This window comes from Scomber japonicus, chromosome 4 (genome assembly GCF_027409825.1).
Source record: "Scomber japonicus isolate fScoJap1 chromosome 4, fScoJap1.pri, whole genome shotgun sequence".
In the NCBI taxonomy this organism is placed as follows: domain Eukaryota; kingdom Metazoa; phylum Chordata; class Actinopteri; order Scombriformes; family Scombridae; genus Scomber; species Scomber japonicus.
Genome location: NC_070581.1, coordinates 14,903,373 through 14,923,775, shown reverse-complemented (window position 1 = coordinate 14,923,775; position 20,403 = coordinate 14,903,373). Strand labels below are relative to the sequence as shown.

Sequence of the window (20,403 nt, the reverse complement as noted above, 5' to 3'; positions counted from 1 at the left end):
TATGGGTGGTTGACCCTGAACAAGCCTCACTGCATCACCAGGGGTCTTCACTTGCCCCCCCCCACCCCTCTTTAGGACCTCCCATTCTTTCCCTGTCTCTCCCTTTTTCTCTAGCACTTCCACTCTGCCATCTTCCTTTTTTTATTTGGTCACTTAAGCTGTGGAACTGTGGTCTCCATCCCCCGTTTTTCCAATCTCCTCTCAAATTTATTGGGTTCAGTGGAGGCCTTCCTGTCCTTCTACTGCGTGGAAATAGAGATCAGAGTATCCATTACTTCGACAGAGATGGATGCGGGTCTCCGTACACCGTCCCCATAACAAGGACATCAAAGGGAGGTAGCCCCCTCTTTTCGGCGTGACCCCCCATACAAGACTCCCCGCTCTCACCTCATTATGCAGCTCCCTTATAGCCGTTTTGATATAAAACCCCCCACTATGGACGGAGAGGCGCGAGTCTCCCTAACTACATGGCCATCCCATCAACATCACTTTCATTACAAAACATGAGATGCCGCGGGAGTCAAGGACAGTGTGGTAATAAATGAGGGTGGAATACATCTGGAATCATTGTCATATGGGTTAAGTATTACGTGGGCTTCATTCTGCATTGGTAAATCAGTGGACAGCATTCATAACCTCCTGAGGTAATAAAGATACAGGTTGAGGTGTGGGGTCTTGCCAGGGTGGAACCCCTTGAAACAGAATGGCAAGGAAGACTTCATGAGCTTGTGCTGTGCAATGTGTCTGAATTCACAACCACAGCATGATGTGCTATACTGTAGTGATTTATTATTTAATTGTAAAGATCCAGGTATTTGGTGAGTTATGAATAATCCCATATAGTGGGTGCACATTATTTAAAAAACAAGAGGGATCTAAGTTATAAATTAAACACTCCAAAAACTTTTTTCCCCAGGTGCAACACTGCACATAAATATTAATATTATGTGTATGCAGTGGGAAAGAAAAGGATGTGTGCACTCACTGTGTGGTACAGTAGCCAGTTGAACTGCATGGAGTGGATGAGGGGCCCCTAAGGGGCTCAGAGGCAGAACTTCTTCTGTGCTGCCAGAGCGCTGGATGGCCAACTCTACCTCCTCATCTGTCAGCCCTGGAACCAAGAGACACACCTTTAAGACATTTGGAGGGGGTATAGTGACTCTGTGTGTTAACGGGAAACACCAAAGGGCACCTCAGCTATCATAATGTATGCTTATATACTTCCCAAGGTCCCCACAACTCTTTTAAGAACAATTTAAAGAAAGTATGACAAATCTCCATTCAATTTCACCTACCCTCTTCTTAAAAATGTATTTTAATTTCATAATTCAGAAATTCCGATGAGAGTTACTGTTTCAGGGCCATCCATCAAAAGAGGAAAGCGTGGAATGGTTCTCACAATGAAATCTGAAACTCTGCTAGCCTATTAACTGCCACCAAAGGCAAAGAAAATAAGAGTCTGTCCACTTCTCCAGTTATATTTCCCATGTGGAGATTTCATACACCCCAGACAGCGAAAATGCATTATTTTAATTTCTTCATTGTAATGTAAATGTATTACATAATTTTGCAAATGCCAATATAATTTAATCTTCAGATCTTTTTAATGATTTTAGTGATGATTAAATTGCAAAGGGCTCCCTGATGGAGAATCAGAGGGGAGGAGAAAAAAAAATCTAATATGAACATCTCCTTTTGTGGCAAGAAAGGATTTTATTTCAGGCACCATATGCTGCCATTGCTGTGGGTCTCATCTTTTAATGAGCATCTTAGTCTAAACAAAGGATAATAATTATAACTTCTGATGAACTATATGAACTACATGGAAATAATCAAAACAGTATTAACCAATTTATAGCAAAAAATTTAGATTTTTTTTGTATGTAATGAAGTTTTTGATACTGATGAGCAGTTTACCTTATGATGAAAAATCTCCATATTACCATGTTGTGTATCACTAATTGTGGGTTACCAGTGTGTCTCTTACTAGCATTTTACCATTACTTCCTTGAGCTATTTCCCCTGTTTATTGACAGTAAATCCCCTTTGTAAGAAAGCCTTTTAGTTGACTATTCCCTCAGGATCATGAGAATTTACAAATGCTCAGAATAAGCTTCCTCCATGCTTCAAGCAATTGGAAAAGAGCAGTTGCAGGTTTTCACGTGATGGTTGTTACGTCTTCATTAGTTGTAACTGTTAAGACCCAGATCCTAATAACTCTGATACTGACCTCCAGAGTGGTCTCCACAAGATACAGTAACACCCATGTGTAGTGTTACTGTTTAGTATGTAAACCTGTAAAAGAGCAGTTTCATTTTCTTAGGGTGGATAGGATATTATAACCAAACTCTTTAATCAAATGATTCCTCATATTTAAATAGCTGTTTAAGCGGCCTAATTATGTGTCAGATCTGACTATCAGGTTGAACCTTGATCTGAAATCCCACTTTAACCTATCCTTGTATCAGCAGCGTAAAAGCATAAAGACAACCTTTGATAATCCACCACACTGCTTATGCCAAGAGGAGGTCCCTCCCGTCACCTATTTAAATGCTCTGAGGACCTCAAATGGCCATGAAAATTGTTGAATAATTGAAGGCAAATATTGGCCGGCCTGTAGTCTACAGCAAGTCCTGAGTGCCAGGAAGTGGTGAGCGCCATGTGCTGAGTTTGTGCAGTCAGACTGCACTGTCAAATAAGCAATAATGTGTCCCTGGACTCCTGATTCATCTGACCACAGCAGACTACATGGTGGCAGACTATTGAGTGAGACGTGCAAGGATCTCAGTTTCACCGAATGAGGAGAAATAAAAACATGCTTCAGGTTTTTCCTTTCACCTTGAAATGCAAAGTCTGTTTTCAAAAATCTACATTTAGGCTGCTATCAAGCTTAATGTATGTACATCTTAATGTCTATTGACATCTTTGATGTTGTTTATGCAGCAAATGAAAGGTTTTTCACCTTGCATAAAGATAGAATTCCTACAGCTGTTTTCTAGTCAAATTATAGCTTGCTAAGTTGTGTTATAGGCTCTGATCTGTTTATTGTTGAGGGGAAGACAACAGCAAATGAAAGCGCCCTTAGATCCAAAAGAAAAGGGAACAAGGTGAAAGTGAGTTTTACATATAAAAGGAAAAGACAAAAAAGGGTTTGTGAAATTTATTATGGGTTCCAAAACCTGTGGAATGACCCCTGGACCCCCATTTCAGATCGACCTGTGGGGAGATGAATTTTTTAAGACATAAATTATACCTAATGACGACACCATAAAAAAGAACAATAATGGAAAGCTATTCTGTATTTCATTATACTGTATTATTTGGTGCACCTGATACACGCAGTGCCTGTTTATGAGTCACCGTATTAGCAGATGCTCAGCCAAAGCATTTGCTTTGACCTTGCCATTCTCATTGGGGCATGAAATTACGTTGCTGGCACCTCGATATTACAGCTATAAATACTGTAAACTGCATATCTGGGCTACGTTTTCTATTGTCTTTCAACATAAACCTGATCGGTATTTATTTAAAGGAAAACCCATTGCTCGTCAGGTTATTTACAGCTCTATTTTCAATGGCTCATATTCTCTGGGCATTTTTTTAAGGGCAAAGAGGCAGCAAGGCTCTTACATTAAATCCATTTCTCCAATTCTGGCACTTCTGGACTTTATGGGTCAAGACCTAGGTCGGACAGCCAATTATAAAAATTGCTTACTAAAATATTTTGGGTGGTAAAAGGTGAATGCTTTTCACTGTCCTCCAAGGCCTGAATTATGAAGTTGTCCTTGAGTGACATTACTTACATTTTGAATATCGTGTTTAGAAAAAAAGATGCATGGCAGGGGTCATAAATAGATGGAGGTCAATGGGTTATTAAGAAGTAGAGTGCAACTTCAACCTGTTTCTCATGCTGTGCTGGCGCAGGAGATTCTACGTGTCATTTGGTTCACTACAACTGCTTGAAAATGCCATGCCCTAAATAATGACCACTCTCATAGAGTATTCATTTATGTATTAAAAAAGGAGACTCTGTTCTCATTTCCTTGCTTTATCACCTTGTACTGATGACAAAGTAGGCAAGGCCTAGGCTAGGTGGCGCCGTGGAGTAATTTATAACCACATCAATCCGTTTACCTTCTAAGCAGGCCTTGGTCATTGTCATTTTTGTCCGAGAGGTGAGTCACATAACCCCACTTACAAACTGCATCCTATTAATATCTAGGATGATGAACCTCATCCTTACCCTTACCTTCATACCAGGTATGGTAATAGACCTCGGACAGCCTACCTTTGTTCCCTGTGACCCTCGATAACTGGCCCTCTACTCAGGGTGAAATCTATTAGAATTATTTATTCAACTCAATAACAACTGGGACAGCATAAAAAAGAAATCAGTCAAGCCATCACTTATGTCTCACTGACAAAAAATGTATTGTGACTGTTTCACATGCCGAATTGGCCTGTAATATACATACTCTGTGAGTTTTAGTTTCTTAAACAAACTATACTCAGTTTGGTATCTGAGTGCACCTGAGTGATGTCTGCTTTGGGGCCACGGTCAAAGTGACATGTTTAAACCTGGAAAATGTTGTTGGAGAATTAGATTTTTTGGTAATTATGTGTGTAACTGCTAATTGTCTTGGCTAAATTGTGATGCCAAAATGGGGCCCGACGAGTTGTTACATCTGTTAATTGTAGAGGACATAGATGGCACAATTCACTAAATGAGACTGTAGCACATTATATTTCACTCAAACACAATAAAATTTACTTGATCTTGGCAAGGAACAAGTAAGGCAAAATTGCTTCAAGATGGCTGTAAGACAGTTTAAATGCAATTCATTTCCCCACTCCTCTGCAAAAGAAAGAAAAACATCAAGGACTCAAGAAGGGCAGCTAGAAATATTGGACTGCATAATTGCCAATTCATACCCTGAAATTGACAGTTGAAGGAAAACAGAAAATTATATTTTTCAATGAATATTGAAATAAACCACACTATTAGGATCTGTTTGGAAAAAAAAGAAGATGTAACCACAGAGGCATCCTTCAGTGCAGATTAGGGCACAAATGCGCAGTGAAATAATATGCACGAGCGAGATTATTGTGTAAAGATTCTGCAACATGCAATCAAAGTGGGCCCTATTTTCCCCTTCATCAGCTGTCCAGCGTAAGTACTGGCAGCAAGAGGAATCCAATTTAAATTCCACTCCACTGGGAGATGGTATTGTTTCATTTTATGTGTGCTTTGACATTTCTGGCTGTTAATATAGAGTAAAATCCAGAAGTATTTACATAAATATGACATTAAACTGTATTAGAAATTAAGACGGACACATTTGCGGTGGTGACTATGGGTGGAAGAGGATGCTTGAGTTTCTAGGTCAAAAGGTTGAGAGGACAACACAGTATGGGCCTGCTGATATGTATATAGGAGATCACTGTGGCTCAAAACAGACTTAAAAGAAGGAACCAACTGCCAAACATTATGACTGTTAGTTTTTATGGAGGAAAAGTGGTCAGTTCAAAAGGGAACTCTTGTTAAAACAGAAACTTAAAAATAGACAGATGTTATCTATATTTTTCATTTAACTCATCATTAATCAGAAAAGGCTCAATTACAAAACAAATTTTGTATAACAGTCTTAATCTGACTCATGATGTGTCACTTCATGAGCTATGATTTTTACTCCCACCTTTCACTTTAGCTTCGTTGTTTACTAAATGACACTCATACCGCAGTTAGATAATTACTATACATTGTTTAAGATGGAGCTTAAAACAGCCTTTTATCTGCGACATTAACATTTTCACATACTGCTCTGGGCTTGAAATTACTGTGAGGTAGAATACACAGAACGAAAAAACAGTTTAATGTACTACTGGGCTGTCGGAAAGCACTTTTCAGTAACAAATCAGGGAGCTCAACTATGAATACACAAGATTTCCAGGTTCACTTTCGTATGACGATAATACGCAAGTCAAGAGTTACTTTATGAACACTGTAGCATGCTACTCAAACATACATTGTGCTTAGTGTTTCATTGCTCTGTTTTCTCTCATCTTTACCCACTCTCTCTCTCCCTTGATATCAATGCCCTTATGCAAATCGAGGGTTCCTGTTTAGATCTACAGTGCAACCGACTTTCCAAAATAAATCTGCATTAAAGCATCATACATATTTCATGGGCTTAAAGTGCAGTAAGAGCAAACCATTTTGGATAGCACTGTGGCATTTAAAACAAAGGAGAAAGTAAGAAGAAAATGCGCTGCGGTATGACATCATTTTGTATTGATGAGGCTTTATTATATTTGAGATGACCAACAGAAGATGATGAACATGCCTTAGTTGTCAATAATCAGACACAGAGACAAAGAAATTTCAAAAGATATCAAGAGTCATTAGAGCCACATGAGATGTGTGTGCGAGCAGCCGGCAACCATGGATTTGGTTTCAGGTTACCTTCCCCAGTCATAGAGCTTTTAGGCTCACTTTTCACTGTTTGGCTACTCTAATGCTGGCGGCACTGCAGAGGTACAGTCCCTTAAGTACACAACTGTTTTGCAAGGAATTAAAAAAAAAATGTTTTAAAATAAAAACAAAACAACTAAAAAAAAAACTCCACTAAAAGTTTATTTGAGGTCCAGTACATATTGTCATTGCTCAGCCATAGCATAACACTGCACATTTCCACCTCCGCATAATATTGAACCGATTTAAATGAGTTCAGAGTAATAAAGCTTTTTCCAAATCTTTATTGCACAAATGTTCTACCATGTGTCAGAAATAATTTCGATGAATTGCAAAGAAATTGAAGAGCCAGCAAACACTTCTACCATCCCTGCTTAGAAAACCCTCCCTGTGTCACGCCTCAAATTTACGATAACAGTTAAATTAAGTAAAAGGGTTAAAATGCTGGAAGGCAATATTGATAATTCCATTGAAAATGCAGAGGGAGTTTGTCAATATTAATTTTCCTGAACCCAAAGGAGCATCCCAACTGGTGTGTCATTTATTCACAGGGCCTGAATCATGCACTCTGGAGCTAAATCGACCCCTATTAGACCCCCCAGGGCAAAGAGATACAACCACAACCTCTGACCCTCACAGACCAGTTTTACCAAAAAAAAAAAAAGAAAAAAAAAAACAGGGCACAGTGTGTTTAGCTCTGGCCAATCACTTTTTTTCAAACAAACACATATACATTTAAATCTTACCATTTTTTAATTCTGACAAGCTTATATTGTATTTTGCAACATTGCATAGCACATAAATCAAATGTCTCTCACCTTTTTTCTTCAAGAAGGCTTTTCTAGTGGCCAAGGGACTCTGACGTACTTTTGGGTTGTGTAGAAATTTTACAGCAGTGGTAATCTAGGAAGAAAGAAATGCAATTTAATTCTTCATAATTAGATAATGTGAGAGGAAGAAGGTATGGTCTGCAGGAAAGTGATGCTTTTAACAGTACAAACAACAGTCTAGGACTTGTTTAAGAAAAAGGTTCGTTATGAATCCAGACAAGGAAAAAAAAAACATAAATGGATTCCATTTCATAGTTGCTTCTAAGCCCCTACACCCAGCAGCCAGGAGAAAGACCACCTGACCACTTTCCAGCTAAATGTGGGGAATGACCAAATCAGCAGTTATAAAATTAGCCCATCAAGACTGCTGGACAAATGGAGTATGGAGCTTAATTTGCTATTACCCTCTTAAAGACAAACTTCCATTCTTAAGTGCGCAGTGGAAGAAAATCTATACTTAATGCAGAGGTGATCATTTGTATCTAATAACTTGAGAATCCTAGGCTGAAAACTTCTGTAATTCTTCCAGTTAAAAACCTGCCATGATCAAATCACCCAGCCTGAATGTTGTAATGACTTGAAACGTTAATGCACTAGAACGTTAAATAGCATAAGAACATCAGTAGTTTTAAGTGCACTGCGTTCATCGATTCTATTATGTTTTCCTTCGAGATGCACCTTAATTTTCCACCCCAGTATGCATTTCCAAGAATTGGGGTGGGGGGGGAGAAAAAAAATCTTCCTCAAATGGCATTAATACATAAATTTGAAGTGGGCGCCATGAAGTGGCGCCTCCTAAAATAGATAAATATGTAAGAACACAGAGAAAGGGGAAACACACTGGAGGGGAGGTTTAGATGACTTATTATCGCACCTGTGGTCCCCGTGATTCAATTGTAAAAGTCATCCCTCTAATAGGTTGAAAGGTTTTGATTACTCTTCTTTTCTCTTAGTGTTGAAAGATACAAAGTGATTGAGCGCCCTGCCAGTGGTAATTCGTTTTGGGTAATGCATTGCATATACTATGAACCTGTTTAAATCCAAAAGAATTGCAGTTTAAACTTGTGCAGGGGGTAGGTGTGGCAGGGAAGCTGTGTGAGGAGCGAGACTTCTGTGACAAACACACAGTGCAGTCTACGATCACGGCACAGTTAACTTCATGGAAACTTCATGACAATGTATTTGACTTATCATGGTGTATGCAGACTGTGATGAAGCGGTGGAGTAACTTAACTACATTTTTATCAAACACACATTATGAAAATACCATAATAGTATTAACAGACCTCATGTATAAAATCTATATATTTTATATCTATGCAGTAATGAAACTTCTATTGTGAATTTGATCAAAATGTACCAGAATCATGCTGTGAGATGCCGCCACAATTTATTTAGACACTAATCTACCATTTTACTGTGACACTACTGTGACCTTGATGTACATAAGGGTTACGCAAAGGGGTATGGAATTTCCTGGATCTCTATATGCTGAGGGCTTATTAAAGTCAGTCACCCGGAACCTTCATTGTGACAAGCAGATTAAACCATTTGCATGGTGAACCCCCGACTGATGTTCTGGGCCAAAAGATACAGTCAAAACACAGAGAAAATATCCCTTTGATAACGAGACAAAATCATTCTGCTCTTGGAAATGCTTTCACTGTTCAAGTGAGCAAGCCGACCAGACTACTTGTGGCAAAGGCAAAAAACAGAGATAATAAACACCCTAAAATCTAATATTCTAATATGTATTTCAGTAAAAAAAAAAAAACAGAGTGATGTAGGCCCTGTGAGAGGGGAATGACCTAATAGAAGAGGAATATGCTGAATGAGCAAACCTTGTTTACATTCCCTTAACATCTCAATAGCATAATATCGACAAAAAAATTGTGTCAATGTTAATAGGCCTAAGCACGACATCTTAGTAAGGACCATAGCTAGCTCAGCGGCAAACTAATGAGGCAGATGTCCATTTGGTTAGCGGTAGATCTTCAGGGAAGGGAAAAGAGCACTTCTTAGCAGATGACATAGATGCTTTGCACAAGTTCCACCCACACATCTCAATCAATTATAACCACATTGCACAGACTTTAGTCTTGTCTTGTTATTGACTTACAGATCATCCCAGTTAAAGTGTTGGCTAGCACACGACTGCGCTTTTAGGGGGGTAAGATGGATAACAGTGCAAAGCATATTTGGGCTGGCATTGTTAACTAAAAAGACTAAAAGAAAAAATAGGTGAATTTTCTTTGTTTAAAAAAAAAAAAAAGAATCATTTATGGATAAACAACAATTAGCCTCTTTTGTAAAGCTTCTTGTAAAGCTCAAACTGCTAATGCGCCAAAGTGCTTCATATTAAGAGAAGTAATCTTTACAAACCAGATAACCAATAAAGTGTCAGGTAAAGCCGAAAAAGAGGCGAAAACTCAATCATAGGCAAAGATAACATTAACCAACACACTTAAAGAGAGTGAAGTTGATGAACGGACAAGATTACAGCTGTTATTGGGTTTGAAGTAGACAAGATTTTGCACTGCACTTGTCTGAAAATTACAATTGTAATACCTTAAATTGTGAGAAATGAAAATGAAATTCAATTATATTTGAATCACATGGTTGGACGCCTGAGGGAATCCATGTAACCAGTTGTATATTTTTGCTCTAACTAGTAAAAGCACTTAACTATAATATAAGCAGACAATGTATGGATATTTTGCAGGAGTGCAGGAGTACTGAAACAGCAACTGTCATTTATTTCTTTTGGCTAGGTGCAGTGTTTCAGTATGTGAAACTATGCGGGTAAATAAAGTGGGGGGAACTTTTTAAATCACAACAAATAAGTATGTCCGTATGCCTAAAAAAGAAAAGATTCAAGAGTCTTGATAATCTAGGCAACCTACTATCCAACAAGGGCTCTGAAGTGCAATAAGGTAAAAATGCAGAGTATGCAACAGACTTTCCCCTCTTAAAGGATAACTGCATGTTGTAGATCTCTGAGACACTTTTTAATAAAGTACTACATCTTACCAGCCCAAAGTTTATGATCCATCCAAAGTATCACGATATTATGAAACAAAACACTGAAACACTTAAAAAGAAAATCCAAATGTCACATCTACTTTTCTTTTTCTTTCAAAAAATTTAATTTCTATGCGTTTGGCAACTCCTTAATCCAGGTGATCTATTCCACAAAAAAGTTGTATGCACACATTTGGTCTGCAACAATGAAGACGGAGGGGCATGATGGAACAAGAAGTAGTGTGTGTGTGTGTGTGTGTGTGGGGGGGGGGGGGGGGCGGCTAAAAGGAAATCATTAGCAAGTACAGGATTCAGTCTCAGTGTGAATCAATTCATTCCAAATTGCCCCGGCCTGTACATTTATGGAGAAGTGCCCCTGATATAATAACAGACTGATAGACATGGACAAAAATTGTGTTAGGCTAGTGTCAAATTTCCCCCCCAAACACACGTTTGGAGGACCAAAAGCAAGAGAAAGTGAGAGGCGGCGAAAAATGAAGCTCTATATTAATTTGGTGCTTTCATGGATGATTTGCCATCAGGAGCAGCTGTCTTAAATGACTTAACCCAATACCTTCCTGATACCAGAGCCCTGCCAAAAAGGAATGAAGTTTTAATGGAATTATTGTATTTCCTTTAGTTGCCTGACTGCTTGATATGGCCAACAGTGCTTTTTAATCTTTTTAAAAGAGCAGCTTTAAATGCCCTTCTAATTGTGACATCTTTCCCGCCTTAATGTGACCTTAACAGAGGAAGCAGGGCCACATGGGAGCAGCTATAGGGAATTATTGACCCTGAGAGACATCAGGAAGTGAGGTGCAGGCCCGACCATTTAGCCAACCTCCACATCCACACTCAATCAGACACTGCAGGCTACATCAACAGCACTGTTGAAAGTGAACCTTTCTGACAATGACTGTACAAAAAAAAAAAACACCTTTTGTTTCTTGCCATCTTACTTTTCAGCAGTGCTTTTCAGAGAAGCTACAATGTGAGAAAATTACATGAACAACCTTTTCTGAAACTCAACATCATCATAAGTAAAATCTGATAAAGAAGTACTAGTGAAACGTGGGCTTTATTCTTCACCTTCACCTACTTCTGTTTAGACTTTCTGTTGGAACAGTACAGTAAGTAAAGGGTAAATACAGTGCAGTGGGTTTCTTTGTCTTACACACTGACTGTGGCCAGTCTTTATTGAATGGTCCTAACTTTTGAAATTTAAAAAGGTCAGACTCAACATTTCAACAGATGAAAAAGGGTCATGGAAAACTTCATTGACATTTGCTTTGCAAAGGTTTAAAAATAACATACAGCGCTGTATCAGTGTCAGTGTTAGAGCCATTGGCAAGGCTACAATCATGACATCAAAAGCACATTATGCAATTTTTGTACAGGGGGGGTTGGTGGACGGAAATCATGCTTTTTTTCAAGACCACTGCGTGTACAGACCAAACTTTCCATTCAGCAGCATTTCCCTATCAGGGCTCTGTCATCACAAACATGGAAAAGTTGAGTAGGTTCAGCGGTAAGAAACACTGGGGGCTAAAGTACATTTGATCCACCAAGGTCTATAAAACTGTAAAAATGTGCAGAGTACAGATAATACAGATAATACACTGCAGCTAGGCTATCAGGGAAAAAGAAAAGTTGCCCTGTTTCTCCTTTACTTCCCGTATGGAGATACAGAAATCTACTTTTATTATGGTGTAAAATTAACATTTTAAAACTTTATGCTTATATGTTATGATTCAACAGGCTGGGTATGCATGATCTCATATGATTGCTTCACTTCCTTTATTGTTGTCAATTCAAGTTATGATATGTCTAAAAAATAGGGTCAAAAGGTGTTTGTGCAGGTTGTATTAAAAAGAAAGAAAGATTCAGTCTCTTTCAAGAGCTGGACATGCAGGAAAAAACTGAAGCAATGTAGTGCAGCATATTTTAAGAGTAAGACAAAGCAACAACAAAGAGAAGTATTTCTTTTTTTCCTGTGAGATCTAAACCTAAAGAGAAAAGTGTGGCATTCAGCCAAATCAACTAGCTGGAGAGAGATACGCTATAAAGCCGAGTCTGACATTTCTTAATGTGCAACTGTCAGTCGTGCTGCCTGGGGTTGCCCTTGCTAAACTAGCGAGACAGATGACTGTTTAGATAAGGACATCCCCAACGGGGCCCTGAGAACCCCGATGACTAAAGAGCAGCGACTCCTTCAGTGACACCTCACTTTCACCCACTTTGAACAAAAATACTTATATAGCCCACAAATTCCTTTTAATTCAGGTAAAAGGCCCAAACCATGAGTCTGGAGCTGCTCTGAGAGATGAGGGTCATCAGAGATTAACCCGTGGCACTTTAGCAGTGGGGGTGCAAGAGGGGAGTCGCAGCAGAGCACAACAAACTACTTAGCCACCACAAAACATTCCAGCCCCTTCTCAGCTGCAATCCAGTAATGGATACTTCCTCAGCTTCTCGATTGGTCAAAATGTTTTCATACAATAATTTAATTCAGAAACACATTTACAAAGCAGGAGTAATCAATTTTAATTAGTTGATTTTTTTTTTCATTCGCATAAAATTTAATGTACTGCCATCGATCTCTTTTGTTCTTTAATGCAGTGCCTCTTTCCTGTAATTTGAAGCTTTTCTTTTTTCTTTTTTTTCTTTTACAGTCAATGATGACATTCTGTGACAAGCAGCTTTGTGTGCTTTTCAGTGTGGGGGCTTCGTGTTAGCAAACAGTGCTCACAGTGTAACTTTAGGTCAGTGGAATATACAAACAAATGTGGTCATAATGTGGTTAATACCTGTGTCACAAACATACATGTGTTAAAAATAACCATCAAGTACATATAAAAGGTTTCAAATAGGATACAAATATAGGACCAGGCACCTAGGCAAATGATCGATGCTTGATGACTTCAGTATCTTACAATAAGAATGACATATTTAGGCTTTTTCATTTTTCCACCTCAGAAATGGAAAAACAAAACAGCAGTGAGGTGAGTGTCGATGATATTTAGTGAGTAGCTCTGTATGCCTTTTAGTACGAGTGATGACTGTTACCACACAACACAAAAGTGCGCACAATGCAACTTTAGATGAGTGGAATGTACTAAATGTGTGGTTATGGTGTGGTTTATAAATGTGTTATGTATGAGAAGTTTAGTTTGTGAGCAAGAAGTGTTGCACTTAGTTTTTAAACATAACATAAACATAAAAAATAACACACCACGTTATTTTACTTGATGAAAACATTTTATACCATTTCAAAACTAAAAGAACTGCACTTGGGTTAAAATAAATTAAAAACAGGTCAAACATATATATTGAAAAATGCAAGTTTTTATCTGTAATAAACTGATCTGCATGAAGCAACTGGCCACGGCCACGGCCACACAAACAAACACAAAGGCTTTTCTTAAAACTGCCGCTGCTCTGTGTGTTGTCCTTCATATCATCAAGGCCCGCCGGCTTTTCACATTCAATTAGTTGATTGAGGCAAAATGCAAGCGGCACCAGCAGCAAAACAACGTGAAGCTTGTGTCCGAGCGACACACCACAGAAGTTGTGTTGTGGTGTCAGGAGAAGAGCCTCCTCCGTCACAAGCAACTTACAGTGACAAGCCTATCCCTCTTCTGTTGATCCAAACTGCTCCTCTCACTGAGGCAGCACACATACACACACACACACCCTGTGTATTGCAGGGTGTGTGTAAAGCAACTTGAAGTGAACCACTGCGATAGGCAAATACAGCAGGGAGCTGGGTTTAAGATGCATTGAGTTGGCATCAGTTTTGTGTGCTGTCCTGCCAACCTGCCAAATTGACTAATAAAACTAGAATAGAGAGGCCAGTGACAATAGAGAGAGAGGTGTCCTTTTATTGATCAAATTATTCCTTCCTGACTACGCCGTGCCACCGGATGAGAGTATGCTCACAAAGACAACCAGACAGATTGTGACATTCCAGTGACATTATAATCACGCGTCAACCCTTCTCCAGTCAATAGGCTGAATGCACTAATCGTGCGTCTTGGATCAGCAATTTCATGGTCTTCAAAGGGGGCCAGGAATTGGTGGCATGACCCTCCACACGGGGTGAGACCCCTCTTTCCTCAGCGAGTGCCACAGATAGAAGGAAAGGAGAAGGATGGTGTTAACAGGGAGACTTCGAAGCAGGAGGGGAGCCAGAGAAGATTAACATCGCCATCTACTGGTCAGGAGTGGTACAGGCAGAGTCAAAGAGGGGGAGGAAAGCTTGGCAGTTTACCCTTGCGGCCTGTCTTTCACTGAGAACTGTCAGAAACATTTAGACACACTTGCCAAGACAATGGGCCACACATCTACAGTGGCGGATAAGTCAGAATGAAATCACTATCAAATGGGGGGTTGGTTGAAAGGGGAGGAGGGGGCTTGAGGCAGTAGACCTTGGTTTGGGTTTTGGAGAAAGAGAGCAGGCAGAGTCTGTTCCTGATCATGCTAAGTGACAAAGAAAAATGCTGGCTAATTCTCCTTTTCTGGAGGCGTCCGACTGCCAGTAAGAATCTAACCTCAAGAGTAGGGTAAGCGTAAAAAGTGTGGTGCTGACAGCATCAGAAAACAATAACCATCCAGGTCACAGAAGTAACAGTTCTCTTCCTTCTCATTTAAATAACAACAACAACAATTACAATAATAATAATAATAATAATAATACATTTGTACATGTACATGGGTAGCGCACTTTTCATTAATAGTGCAACTCAAAGTGCTACAGTATAACTAACATACAACACAGACTAGGGTCTGTGCTGCCCTCAGATGGTTAGGAAGGCTGTGCCACAAGCATGGTGCAGCAGAGCAGAAGGCTCAATCCCCCATGGTGCGGAGCTTAGTACTGAGGGCCTGGAGGAGCGAGCTGCTGGCAGATGTGAGGATGCGGGTGGAGGTTTGTGGTATGATCAGTTCCTGTATGTAGGGAGGTGCGTGCCCGTTGATGGATATGTCTGTGAGTAGCAGGACTTTGGAGTCAATCCCTAAGGGGGACAAGGAGCTGAGCTATATGTTCATGTTTTTGTGCTGCTCTGAATGTACTGGAGCTTCTGGATGCTCCTGCCATTGCAGTAATCCAGTGAGGAAATAAAGGTATGGACAAATTTCCCTGCATCTGATATGGTTAGAGATCAGTAGAGTTTAGAGATCTTTTCGAAATGTTAGAAAGAGGTTTTGCATTCATGTCTTTTATGGTCATTAAAAGTCAGCTGAGGGTCAAACCAAAGCACCCGTATTAGTGACGGAGAACCCTATGCCAGAGAGGATACCAACAAGACAGCTAGTCAGATCGAATAATAATTCTTCATATCAACCTTTCTGAACCAATGGGGCTAAACACTGGAGATTTCATTGTTATAAAATGTCAAGTGACAGATGTATGTGACATGTGACTTATACATGACACACCTAAAAACGATTCACCTTTCCTGGGAAGTTCAGACAGAATTTTCAGGTTTTGCAGCATGTTGCCTAATGCAAATTGTACTATTACTGCTACTATGTATGACAGTTAAATCAGCAGACTTAATTATTCAGTGGCAGTCATCTGGCTTTTATCTTTTCCAAAAACCTTACTAGAGGAAAAATAATACAGTAAAAATGAGTGTTTCCCAACAAAGAACCAACTGTATAATATTCCTCCAGAGACGGCCAAGAAATAGACAGATAATTCATCTACAGAAATAGGTCTTTCTCCCTCAAAATAAGTCATCAGTAAGTAATCAGATAGGAATGTTGCACATCACTGCTGCACAGCGCCCATTCTTTTTGTGACTATGTGACAATTAGAGACAGTGGTCAAAGTTTAGGCGCCAACACCCAATTGAACTCTACATCAACTCACGTGGTGACAGGGAAAAATACATGTTTTACCCGGCTCTTCCAAAAGAATGAGGAGAGGAGACAACCTACAGTGAACCACTATAATGTCACACAGGGTGGCGTGTTACAGCAAAGGGGCTGAGTTGGCAAGCAGCTCAGCAGCAGACACGCACCTGTTCTGACATTTTCTGTCGACCTTGACACAGAAAACACATGACAATGCCACTCTCTGCATTTCAAAAGTACAGGGCGTTTGACAAAGCCCCTTCACTTCCCCTTTTCTCATCCTGATTATACCTAAAACCACTTTCTACACAATATGACGTAGACCTATCGAAGTGAAGATGGACGGTAGGAGGGAAACGGTGACTTATAAAATAACAAAGAACAAAATCTGATACTGAGTCATATTTGAAGACGACCAAAGAGTGCTCACTCCTTCCACAGGATTGCAGGCCACCAATACCTTGTTTAAAATCCTAAATTCCAATGTAAACATGGTTTGTAAAAAGGACATAAAAGCCTCAGTCTTTTTTCCATTTATTCAGTCTCTATCATCTCATTCTCACCCATTCTTTTGATGTTCATGACAGAGCTAAAATACATCCATCCACCTGCTATTTTAATCAAAGAGAAAGCAAAGTACTGGTGCCAGGAGAGCCGCAAAGGAAAACAAATGCACTCTTCCTGTTAATAACTGCATTAACAAGAAGTCGACAGTCTTGACGCACATGCCAGGGAGGGGAGCCAGTCCAGGTGTTGGATAATTGTCAGTTGTGCCAGTGGCTATGGTTGCTTTTTTACTGTGCCAGCCTCTGTTTCACTGCTGGTCTACACTTGTGCCCCACCTTAATGATAGCTTTTAAAAGTCCTGTTTCTGCTGAAGACTGCACAGACACAAAGAAGTCTTGGCAATGGTTTCTTCATGCTGACTGTAGCGGACTATAGATGAAGGGTGCTATAACCTTTGCCAAGTCAAATGTGGCTCAATTTCAAAGATGCATGAGGACGCTTCAATTTAAATGAAAGGCAAAAAAAAAGAAGAAAACCCTTGAAAAAAAAAAACATACCTGAACTTCGTAACCTTTCTTAAAAAACAAGTCCATACACTGCGATTCTGGCAAAGAACCATATATCAGAAACACATCACAGTAGCTGGGAGAAAACAACCTGATTCAAGTGTTTCAAAAAACTTTGTTCAGTTGCAGGTGAGGATAACGTCATGCTGAGAGGAGGAGACAACTTTTCATTATTACACAAGGAGAATTTGACGGTTTACTGTCAATACACAGCTGTATCATACTTCTAAAGTTGGGCTAATTAGTCTGCAATAGTTGCTCTATTTTGAGTGGGTTTTAAGATAATTCATCTCAGTTTCTGCTTCTTTTTTTTTTTTTTTCACTTTCATTTTAGCCAAGAGAGTATAGTCCACTATCTCTTTTTTCAGATTCCCCAGATAAAACCACAATCTCGGGGCGCCACACACTGAGAAACTCTGAAATCCCATTAGCATTTTGCTTTCATTATTTTTAATCAAACCCAGAAAACCGACACATATTAATTAATATCCATTACCAGTTTTTGCCCCTCTCCCAGAGAAGACGTTGGGGGGAAAAGAAGCAATTAACTTAACAAAATAATCAAAAAAATGGTTTCAGAAATCCCTGATAAATGTCATGTGAGGTCCCGTCTAAATGTAAGAACTGTAATACATTCTTGCTGTCATATTCCATTAAACTGCTATTACAGTCTTGATAGAACTATTAGTCACTACATTATTAATAACATTAATGTATTTACATTTTTGGTGTACAAGCCTGCTTTCATGCAATAATTTATGAACGCGACTTCAGATATGTTATAACGTTCCCCATCTAGGCTCTTTTGTGTTTATTATTGATTGTGAAAACAGTCAAAATTCCAAGTCAAAACCCGCTTCTTCCCTCCCCCCACCCCTTAATGTATTGGATTGGGCTGTTTACATTAAAGGACTGGAATAAAGTGCATTTACATCTGAAGCATAACTTCATAATTTACATTCCAACATTTATTAGAGGTGACAAACGAGCATTTGGTCCACTCGTGCTTTTCCACAATGCAGCACTCATTCAATCCATATAAATTACAGCTGGGCTAGGGAGTGCAAGAGCAAATTATTTTATTATATTTATGCATGTATGACTCTATAGGGGGTTACTAAGACAAACAGGGAATTACTTGATTAGGCCAACTGTGGTTAACAAAGAAAGAAATATGAGTTTGAGGGCTGGACCAATCAAATTTCAGCATTATTTAAATGTTTGGCCCTAATTCAAATATCTAAAATACACAGATCTTTGTATAAAAGCTTTAGATTTATAAGTCTGTTGTATTTATAAAATGCGTAAACTGCAGATGTTGTCTTTGATGCATTTTACAGTAGGCTACTGTGTATTTTATATAGCATAGAGAGCTCTTTTAAGTATTGCTGTTTTAATAGCTTACCCTTAGCTAGAACTAATATTATTCAATTAAAATAAACTTGCCTAAAAGGCAGTATTATATTACATAATTAGACAGGGCAGCATTTTCAGAAGTGTAGTTACAAATGCACTAAGGGGATCCCAGCATTTGAACAAATATCTGGCGCTGTAGGGGAGCTTGCCGACAAATTAACAGCTAATAACTTACTGGGAAGCCAGATAAAAGGAGAAAAAAATGTTCCCCAAAGTGTCAATTACAAATAATTTTCCTCTGATTTCCATACTTGTGAAAGCATGATATGCTAAAAAGCATTTTGAATGGTGTATCAAAATTGCAGAAGGGTTCGTTTATTTTTATTTTTTTTTATTATTTTTATACACTGGATTAATTCAAGGGGAAAAAAGAAGAATTCATCAGCAGCAGCAGAGTTGTTTTAGGATGGTCTCAGCTCTGAAAGCATTAAGCATATGGCTCCCACGTGACAGTGCCTACTGGTCACGACGTAGAAAGACAGACAGACAGACAGACAGACAGATGGGTGCAGGGACAGGGGGAAATGAATGGGGATTCAATCAAATTCATGTTCATTAAAATCACAGGACAGCACAAAAAATAGAAAGATGCTGACAAATCAAAGGGTCTCAGCACCTGAATTACCATAGTCATTTACTTATTAAAGCTAGGATGCTTCCTGTCAATCAAGAGCCATCACATTCTCCATTTACGGCGGAAAGCCAGCGTAATTGCTTCTCATACTAATCAACACAACTTGTGTAATTATGCCTTGAAAGTGACATTGGAGGCTGAGAGCGATGTGAGCAGTCTTGACAGCGGAGACATCTCAGATTCATCGGGAGATTTCCAGCCTCGCTGCAAGGAGACAAGCCACTCTCAGACCAAGTTACTCACTCGAGCAGTTTACAACCATAAACACAAAGAAAAGATGATAAATCAAGCTGAAGTAATTACAAAGCAGAATAGAGTATAAAGGAAGCTCAGCTCAATAAGGCCAATTTCCCAAGTATATTGAGGCAAAATGGCTACGCTGTAATTAAACTGGTGTCGTATTTCTATCATTTCTTAAGTAAACATATTATGACAGTTCACTAAATTGTGGGAGAATAGGAAATTACAGCTCTGTTACCATGATGCTTACATTAATATGCTTGCTGAGATGAAACCCCTACAAATAAAGTCCTAAGCATTCATTAAAGTCTATTGAATTCAACTTAATCACAGACTTTACATGTCGCCAAAATGAACTTTGCGTAAAACTAGCTTCGACATTCTTCTAAGCGTTGGAATACTATCCAAACCATATTCCCAGGCTGCATCTGTCACTAGTCACACTGCGGCCCAGCCAGGAAGGTCAGAGCGAGGTCAAATTACTGCAACAAATCAAGCGCTGCGGGTCATGACATGAAGCGCCATCTACATACAATATGTGAATTATTGACAGAAAGTGACAACAGCTTCTACTTCATGTACACTCTTCATATAAACTTTACACCGTATTACAGGAATTTCTATGCTCTCATCAAAAACGTCAAGATAAAAAAAAAAGACTATTGCCTGTGTTGGCAATGCAGATCTAAGTCCAGCTCAGCACATAAAGAAGAAACCACAAAATAAATAAATGTTATAAAATGGGTTGGACTCATCTGTGCTCATGATTTTCAAAGAGGTGGGTGGAACTATCCGAAAAGAGAGTCACCAACATCAAAAAGTCAACTGATAATTCTGGCATACTACTGACGAGAATAA

General features: G+C 39.2%; 1 protein-coding gene across 3 annotated transcripts in view; it reads right to left on the bottom strand.

Moving 5' to 3' along the window:
• The window catches only part of pex14 (peroxisomal biogenesis factor 14), a 45,703-nt gene that overhangs the window by 17,777 nt on the left and 7,523 nt on the right, over positions 1–20,403 (bottom strand). For all 3 annotated transcript variants that reach the window (XM_053316981.1, XM_053316982.1, XM_053316983.1), the window contains exons 3-4: positions 7,291–7,375; positions 986–1,111 (exon numbers count right to left, since the gene is read on the bottom strand). In XM_053316981.1, coding sequence (XP_053172956.1) covers positions 986–1,111; positions 7,291–7,375 — 211 coding nt within the window. The remainder of the gene's footprint in view (positions 1–985; positions 1,112–7,290; positions 7,376–20,403) is intronic.